The 10000-nt window shown below is 20.6% G+C and overlaps 3 protein-coding genes across 3 annotated transcripts in view; 2 read left to right on the top strand and 1 right to left on the bottom strand.

Annotated features, from left to right (window-relative positions):
• The window catches only part of PGSY75_1304100 (DNA ligase I), a gene marked incomplete at both ends in the record, with an annotated part of 2928 nt that extends 822 nt beyond the window's left edge, over positions 1 to 2106 (top strand). Inside the window, one exon of the mRNA XM_018787106.1 lies at positions 1 to 2106. This exon is cut by the window's left edge and continues 490 nt beyond it. Within this exon, the coding sequence (XP_018639848.1) occupies positions 1 to 2106 (2106 nt within the window).
• Positions 2107 to 3708: 1602 nt separating this feature from the next.
• PGSY75_1304000 (putative chromosome condensation protein) lies at positions 3709 to 7120 on the top strand (the record flags this gene model as incomplete). The annotated part of the gene is made up of 4 exons (XM_018787105.1): positions 3709 to 6516; positions 6654 to 6707; positions 6815 to 6902; positions 7014 to 7120. The coding sequence occupies 4 exons, from the start codon at positions 3709 to 3711 to the stop codon at positions 7118 to 7120; spliced, it is 3057 nt and encodes a 1018-aa protein (XP_018639847.1).
• Positions 7121 to 7425: 305 nt separating this feature from the next.
• PGSY75_1303900 (hypothetical protein) lies at positions 7426 to 8383 on the bottom strand (the record flags this gene model as incomplete). Its single annotated transcript, XM_018787104.1, has 5 exons — positions 7426 to 7517; positions 7593 to 7735; positions 7816 to 8003; positions 8107 to 8202; positions 8291 to 8383. The coding sequence occupies 5 exons, from the start codon at positions 8381 to 8383 to the stop codon at positions 7426 to 7428; spliced, it is 612 nt and encodes a 203-aa protein (XP_018639846.1).
• Between the last annotated feature and the right edge of the window lie 1617 nt (positions 8384 to 10000).

Raw genomic sequence — 10000 nt, 5'->3', positions numbered from 1 at the left:
GCTCCAGATTATTTAAATGTTGAGGCTGGTGTAGGTGAAGCCTTGATATTAAAAACCATGTCTGAGGCATATAGTCGAACCGAGAGTAGTATAAAAAAGGATTTACAACAAATTGAAGATTTAGGTATTATAGCTGAAAATTGTTCATGTAAAATGAGAACTATATTTCCTTTACCTCGTTTAACTATTCAATCTGTTTTTAATGAATTAAAGAGTATTCCTAATCTTATTGGTTCGAACTCACAACAAAAGAAAAGAGATGTAATAAAGAAATTGTTAGTAAGTGCTAAAACGTCTGAGGCTAAATATATCGTAAGATTCTTACAACAACGTTTAAGAATAGGAGTAAATTCTGCAACGGTTGTTCAAGCATTATCTTATGCTTTTATATTGACAAGACCTAGTATACCTGATGATATAATTAAGAGAGGCAAATTAATTAACGAGAATTTAATTAATGGTAATTTATGCCATATGGATGAATTTGAAACTATTTCTAATCCGAAGAAGGATGAGTCTTTAACTCCATCATGTGATAGAAACAATATGGAAGGAGATATAAAAAAAGAACAAAATATGGGTGATGATATAAAAAAAGAACAAAATATGAATGATAATATAAGTATGAATGATAATATAAGTGTGAATGATAATATAAGTGTGAATGAGAATATGGATTCATTAATTAATCAGATACGTATGAGAAATGAAAAATTAAACAAACCGAATATTTTTTATAACATTGAAAAGGTAGGTGATACTAGACTTATTCCTACATTTTTTAAAGAATTAAAAAAGATATATTGTGAAGAAAATAATGATGTTGATATATTTGAATGCATGGAAAAATCAGTTAAGGGTGCCTTATGTGAATTACCAAATATCGAAATAATAATTCAAAATTTATTAAACGGTGATGATATGAATACTCTAAATAAAAAATGTACTGTTAAGACAGGTATTCCAGTGCAACCAATGCTGGCAAAACCAACTAAGGGTGTTCAAGAAGTGTTAGATAGATTTAATAATGTTACATTTACATGCGAATATAAATATGATGGAGAACGAGCACAAATACATTATATAGATAAGGATAATATAAAAATATTTAGCCGAAATTTAGAAACTATGACTGAAAAATATCCAGATGTTATACAAATAATAAAGGATCAAATTGTAGAGAATGCAAAGGAATGTATTATTGATAGTGAAGTTGTTGCTTATGATATTGTTAATAAGAAAATATTACCATTCCAAGTATTAACAACTAGAAAAAGAAAAGATGTAGATATAGAAAATATTAAAGTCAAAGTATGTCTTTTTCCTTTTGATTTAATCTGCTGTAATGGTGTACCAGTAATTAAAGAACCTTTAGCTGTTAGAAGGAAATTATTATATTCTTTATTAAAGTCAAAAGATGGAGTGTTATCATATGCTACACATTCTGAAATGAATAATATTGAAGATATTGATATCTTTTTACAAGATGCTATAGAAAATAATTGTGAAGGTTTAATGGTTAAAACCTTATTAGACAATGCATCATATGAACCATCTAGGAGATCATTAAACTGGTTGAAAGTTAAAAAAGATTATGTTGAAGGTCTTTCAGATTCAGTCGATTTAGTTCCTATTGCTGGTTATTATGGAAAAGGTAAAAGAAGTGGTGTATATGGAGCTTTTGTTCTAGCAGCTTATAATTCTGAGACTGAAAATTTTCAAACAGTTTGTAAGGCAGGTACAGGTTTTAGTGATGAAATATTAGGATCATTATATGAATCATTAAGTGATAAAATAATACCAAATAAAAAATCATATTATGAAGTATCTGATAAATTAAATCCTGATGTCTGGTTTGATGCTCACTATGTATGGGAAGTTAAAGCAGCAGATTTATCTTTATCACCAGTGCATACAGCTGCTATTGGTATATATGCCGATGATAAAGGTATTGGTTTAAGGTTCCCTAGATTTTTACGATTAAGAGAAGATAAAAATGCAGAACAAGCAACTACTACACAGCAAATTGTCGATTTTTATGAGGCTCAATTTAGTAATAATAAAAATAAAAATATTGATTATAATGATGATACAGAGAGTGAATAAAATATATAAATAAAAATAAAAATAAAAAAATATATATAATGATATAATGTCAAATTAATAAACAAGTGAGACCAATATTATATATTAATAATGTGTAAATTTTGTTCTGTTATTATTGTATATGCAAATCATTATGGTTATGTAACTTAATATGTAAAAATATATACTAATATGTACATATATATATATATATATATATATATATATGTATTACCAATCTTTTAATATATTATTAATATATTCCTAATTGATAATGTTATTATTCTTTTATTCTTTTATTCTTTTATTCTTTTATTCTTTTATTCTTTTATCCTTTTATCCTTTTATCCTTTTATCATATTATCCTTTTATCCTTTTATACTTTAACTTTTTTTTTTTTTTTTTTGGAATTCAAAAAAAAGTTTTGGCTTAATAAAAATAACTAATAATATTATAACATTTATATATTTTATAATTTTTTTTTTTTTTTTTATTTGTCTTAATTTATTATTTTTTTGTATAATTATATATACTAATTTTTTTTTAACTGAAAATTTTTTTTTTTTTTTTTTTTTTTGAACATCCCTCAGACGATAAAAAGAGTATAAATATAAATGTATTTGATATATTATATCTGATTTGATTTAATATTTATTTTGACTTTAAAAAATAAAATACATATATATATATATATATATAATTATATATATTATACTAGTAATTATGTATTAAAAAAAATAAAACATATATATATATAAATATATATATATATGTATATATACGAATCAACTTGATTGAATTGTATGGTAAAATAATCAATTTTTAAAATTTGAATAAAATGATTATGTATTTTTTTTTTTTTTTTTTTTTTTTTTTAAAAGGGTACGGACATTTATGAAATAAAATAAATAAAAATTAAATTATAAATTATATGAATTACTTTGAAATATATACATATATATATAATATATATTGTGATTTATATTTATATTTTTTGTTTTTTTATTTCACCATTCCTAATAAGTGTGTATAATAAAATATTTATAGGTGAATATATAATTTTCAGAATAAATATATTATTTTTAATTTTTATACTTTTTAAATTTTTTATTAAAAATATATATATATATATATATATATATATATATATATATATATATATATTAATAATATAATTTTGTGAATAGTTAATTGTATGAATATTTTAAATTATTCTTATTTATTTATATGTACATTATATATATCATTATATATATATATATATATATATATATATTTTATACTTTGTAAAAATAATAAAAAAAAAACAAAAAAAAGACAAGTACATTAATTTTTTTGAATGTATATTATAAAAAAATGTTTTAAAAAAAAATTGAATCATATCTAAAATGAATAATAGATGTGATAAATCTATATAAAATATTATATATATATATATATTTTTTAATTGTTTTTGTATGTATCCTTATATTTGTGAAATAACTTTTAGTTGTAATATATTGTAAAAAAATAAGTGAGTCTTATTAAATATATATATATATATATATATATATATATATATATGTATATATGTTTATATTTATTTATTTGTAATATATTTTATTGTTATAATATATTGATAATATGAAAAAATTAGGTGTGAATAATGTTGGAGAGAATAACCGGAATGGCGTAAAAAATAAGGATGGGACTAATAAAAAGACAATAGAAGTGAATAAGAATATGAGGAGGCTGACATTTTTAAATAACGAGAGTAGTGATAGTATAGAGGGTAATAAGAGTAAATATGATAAGAATAAAGTAAAAGAAATTAATGATGTTTTTAAGAATTGTATGGTTGCATTATCTCATAATAAGATATGTACTCGTAATGCTTTTGATATACATATTATAGAACATTTAGAAGATTTAATAAATTTAAATGATGAAGAAATACCTGAAGAATTAAATGATGAAATGATAGAAAATGGAGAGTTCAATTTATCATTTACACGTGCATCTAAAGCTATTGAAGGTGCTACAAAAGTATATGGTTATAGAGTTGAAGCTATATATGATCAGACATATAATTTTTTAACGAACATGAATTTAGCTAAACAACTTGAATTAGATAATGATACAATTGATGATAATAAGAATGGAATTGATCCTTTAAATAAAAGAATGAGAAAAAGAAAATTAACATATTTACAAGAATCTTCTACACTAGCTAAATCTTCTGATATCATTGTAGATTCCTTGTCTTTGTCTAATATATCTGTTGATACTTTTTTTTTAAAATTAAATAGTACTTATGACCATTCATGTGGTCAGAAATATTTATTACCTAATTTAAATTTAAATAATGATTTGTCTATACAATTTGATGGTGATATTGATGTGTGTGAATATAAGAAGAGAAGAAAAAATTTGGATGATACTCGGAAGGATATTAAAGAAAAAGAAAATATAATTGATAAGGATATTAATGATTATAATTGTGATACATATGATATGATTACATATAATAATAATGACTATGACAAAATTGGTGAGAAAAAAAAAAATGATGTAGAAATTTTGAAAACTTCAAATAAGGAAAATGAATCAAATACTAGAAATATGGATAGGTTTGATATGAATGAACATAAAGAATTTTTTGATATATATAAGAAGAAATTATTTTTAAATGCTGATATCTTAAAAGAAATATTATATGGTGGTCCTGATGATTTCAATAGCTTAAATATATGTCCAGAATTAGATTATTTTAAAGAAGAATTAAAAAAGCATAAATTGAAAAGAACTGATTCTAAAGATACGGATGAAGTAGATAAGGAAGATGTTGATGGTAATTTATATAATGATGATGAAATTGATATTACAGATAAGAATAATATAATAAATTTTTATGATGAGAATTTAGGATGTAATATGAGTAATAATATGCTATTAGAAAGTATATATAAAAGTGATGCTTTGAATGTGGAGAAAACAAAAATGTATGGACCGAATGGTAGTGATATGGCATATGGTAATTTGAATGAAGAGATAAAAAATAATAATATGAATAATATGAATAATTTAAATATATCTAATTGTGATAATAATGATCTATATTTAGGTGAATATCGAATGGATGATTTAAATATTGAAAATATTATGCAAGAATCTTTAGTGTTTGATAATATGAATTATTCATGTGATAAGAATATAAATTTTAATAATAATAATAATGGTTTGTTACTTCAACAAAGTAGTCATATGATGGATGGAATGGATTTACCAGAATTAATAAACAGTGAAAAGAAAGAATTATATTTAGGAAATACACAAATAAATAATGAGCATTATTTATTAAAAAATAATGATATTATAAATAAAAGAGATAGTATTATATCAGAAGTACCAGATGATGATACATTATGGAATCGAAGTGTTATGACATTTGAAAATAGAATAAATGCTATAGATATAAATAATGATTTTAATTATCATTATTATATACCTAGTAAATTAATGATGATGGGGAATTTTAGAAATTTAATAGATATTAATAAAAATGTTACAAATAATATTAATAATAATAAGTCAACTATATTACAAAGTATAATAATGCAGAAGAAAATGAAGGATGTTTTTGATGTTACTAGTATAGATTTTGAGAATCTTTATATTGAAAATAATAATATCGAATTATCTACATATGATTTATGGAAGAAAGAAAAAAAGAAATATGTTTCTAATGCATTATTCTGTATTGATCAAACATCCTATATTTTTGATACACGTGAAAATTGTGTTAACTGTGTAAATACTGTAGCAGATAAAATTATGAAGTTTTCAAAATTTTGTGTTTATCCGGATTTCATGCATGCATCTAATAAGAATAGAAATAAACACAATAATATCATCAACAATAATAATAATAATAATAATAATAATAATATGAATGTTATATTGAACGAAGTAAATGATGATAATTTTCTAAATGATATAGATCCTATAAATCAAGATGATTTTAATAATAATATTGATCATTTTGATATGGATAATATAGACGACATGAATGATGGGCATATACAGCAAGGCTTAAATGAGGCCATAGATAAATTTTATAATATGGATTTTGATAATATATGGACTCACAATGATAATGAAAATATTAGCAATATGAATAACAATAATAATTTAAATAATAGTACATATAATAATAATAATAATAATAATTTGAGTTTGTTTAAAAAACATAGTAATTTCTTTAATAATACTTTATTTCAATTTCATCATTCAAATACATTCGGTAGTGTGCCCTTTGAAAATATTTCCAAATTTGTTGATGTAGCTAAGATAAAAAATATTTTATGTGATATAGTTAAGCCGAATGAAGAAGAAGAAAAGGACAACAAAAATGACTCCATATGTGAATATCAAACGGACAAGGATAACCAAGTAAAACTAACAGAGTTTTTAGCAAATAATATATATGGATTGACAAACACATATATATATATATATATATATGTATGTATATATGTATACATTTTAAAACATATTTTTTATCATATCTTAATATTTTTGTTTTTCAGATTGTTACTTATACGGCTGAGAAAACGACGACCTTTGAAGAAATCGTCAAGAAGGTAAGACATTCTGAATAAAACAAGAATAAAAATATATATAATACTATGTGAACATATATATATATATATATATATATATGTATATTTTTATATTGTTTTATTTATAGACTACGGAAAAATTGAATGAATCAGAGGCAAGTAGCACTTCAATACACATGCTATTCGTATGTCTTTTATATACATGCAATGACCAAGGTATAAAAATTTACAAAATATTATATAGAATTATAAAAAAAAACAAAACATATATCTTATATATATATATATATATATATATATATATATATATATATATTTACTTTATAGAACTATTATTAGAAAAAATACCCAACCAAAATAATTTTTATGTTCGATATGGTTTACCTGCAGAATGTCATGTAAATCAAGATGACGTACCAATGTTAAAAAATTGAAGAACAAAAAGAAATATAGAGTAATTGAATAGAAATATTCTCATCTTATTATTTCATATTAACATGATATATTTTGATATTATACTTTTTTAATAATTTTTAATATATATGTGTAACTTATTAATATGTTCTTTACTTTGTTATATATTATTTCATTATATATATATATAGTACATATAAGGTGTAGTATATGATTGTTTTATAAATTTTGAATTGTATATGTTTTATTTTTAATAAATATTAATTATGTGCATAATAAAAAAAAAAAACTTATTAAAAGAAAAATATAATAATTATTCTTTAAATTATATATCATATTCGAAAAAATTAAAAATTTGTCTATTAAGTGTAGCTCTTTTCTTGTCCACATCGGATCCGAGTGAAAAGGAGTTAAACACTACAATGATATATATATATATATATATTTATATGTTTGTGTTTATTTTATTTTATTTTTTTTTTCTTGTTTTACTTTTTTTTTCCATAAAAGTCATTCCTTCCAAGTATGTTTGATCTACTTGATCATTGTGTTTAATTAAATAAACTCTTCTCCTTGTCTCAGCTAATAATAATAATTCTTCTAGTTTCTCGACAGGCCATTCATCCTGTGGTAGTCTTTAAAAGACAAAAAAAAAAAAAATATATATATATATATATATCAACATGGGTTTATTTGTTTATATCCATATTATTACAGTTCGCATAGTTCATTTCCTAGCTCAAAATAAAACGGAGTCAGATTTCCTACACACGCTGCAGTGGCATCTGAGAGTAGTGCTCCTGCCATGTCATAATACTCAGGGAATTTTATTTTTACTAAGCTATTTTTATATAACCTTTTTGCATAAAAATATTCGACCATAATCTCATCGCTTTCATTTATCTTAAGAAAAAAAAAAAAAAATTGAAGAATAATTAAGAGATAATCTATGTATTGATATATATATATATATATATATATATATATTTATTTATTTATTTATCACCTCATCAGTTCTATATCCATTTTTATATTCTTCAAATGCCCTTGCACACAAAAAGGACAAGCCAGGCAAAACACATAAAGGTATACATGGAACCTTCTACGCATATATATACATATATATATTTATATATATATATAAATTATATTAACATAATATATACATAACTACATATTTTATTTTTAACCACAAAATCTAGGTGCTTAAATGCACTGTCATCAAGGTAAATCAAATTTTTCAATTCCTCCAATTTTTCGTTTAAGACTATTTCATCACTCATTATATAAATAAAAAAAGGAGAATTTATAAAAATGTTATTATATATATATAAATATATGTGTATATGCTTACATTTATTTTTTTTTATTATATCCATATATATTTTTCTTTTTCTTTTTTTTTTTTTTGTCTTAATATTCTCTCTTATCAAAGACATAAAAAAAAAAAAAAAAAAAAAAAGGAAAAGATACATGTGCTTGACATATTAAATATATTTTTATATGAGGAGACTAAGTGGATCCATTTTTTTTTTTTTTTTTAATATTTAATAATATTAGAGACAACAAAACATTGAAAGAATCATAAACCAGGAGATAGAAAAAATAGAATAAAATAAAACTTTCATTTTTTTTTAAAACAAAATAAATATAATAAATTTGTAGGAACTGAAAATATGATGATGTATCATATTTTTGTAGTCTTATTAGTTTATTTAATACCATACTTTATTGATATATATATATATATATATATATATTATTATTATTTTTATCGTCTTATATTAAAAAATATATCTATATGAATATGAGAAGCTCATATTATTACAAATGATAAAAAAAAAAATATATAACAAATAATAGGTTTATATTTATTATATACAAAAAAAAAAAAAAAAAAAAAAAAAAAAACAGATACTTGAAAAGATTGAATTTGAATTATAAGTTATATTATATAATATACTTATGTAGTATATACATTACCTTTTGAATGTCAATACAAAAAAAAAAAAAGGAAAAAAATACACATATATATAAAATATATGTATAGGTCATATCCCCCTAGTGGATTAAATTTTTTTTTTTCTAATTATATATATATATATATATATATATATAAATTATAAATGAATGAAATTAAATGACATACACACCATATTATATATTATATAATTTATATTCAAATTTTTTCTTTTTATTTTTAATAGATTAAAAAAGGTTAATGTCATAACAATAATGCTCACGAAAATATATTATATTTATATTTTAAATATATAATATATATTTATATTTATTTTTTTTATGATATATATTTTGGAAATATATATAGTGTATGAATTTTATACATACACAATATCATAAGTTTAAATATATATATATTATATATATATTTTTTTTTTTTTTTGTTTTTTTTTGTTTTTTTTTTGATATATATATTATAAACTAGCATGTTTTTTAAAAGTCAAATGTTTTAAAACATTACTATGTTATATATTTAAAAGAAAAAAAAAAAAAAAAATACATATATAGTATATATATTTATTCATAGAAAAAACAATAATGAGCTCAAAAGAGTTATGACATCCCTTGTTTATTGTGTTATTTTTATTTATTATTTTTTTTTTATTTTATTTCATGTATTTTTTTGTTTTGAACACATTATATGACGTAAAAGAAAAAAAAAAATTTTTTTTTTCTATTCCTGTGAAAATTTTGTTATAAAGTGTATTTTCTTTAACCTTATATATATAAATAAATAAATAAATATATATATATATATATATAAATCTTATGATTCATATTATTGAACACCGATGAATTTACTTTTTTTCTTAATTTAGACGTAGAATATGTTAATTTTTAAATATAACTATTAATTGGTTATAAATTTATTATTATTT

The sequence above is a fragment of the Plasmodium gaboni genome, chromosome 13 (genome assembly GCF_001602025.1).
Source record: "Plasmodium gaboni strain SY75 chromosome 13, whole genome shotgun sequence".
NCBI classification, from domain to species: Eukaryota; Apicomplexa; class Aconoidasida; order Haemosporida; family Plasmodiidae; genus Plasmodium; species Plasmodium gaboni.
This window is presented reverse-complemented; position numbering and strand designations above follow the sequence as displayed.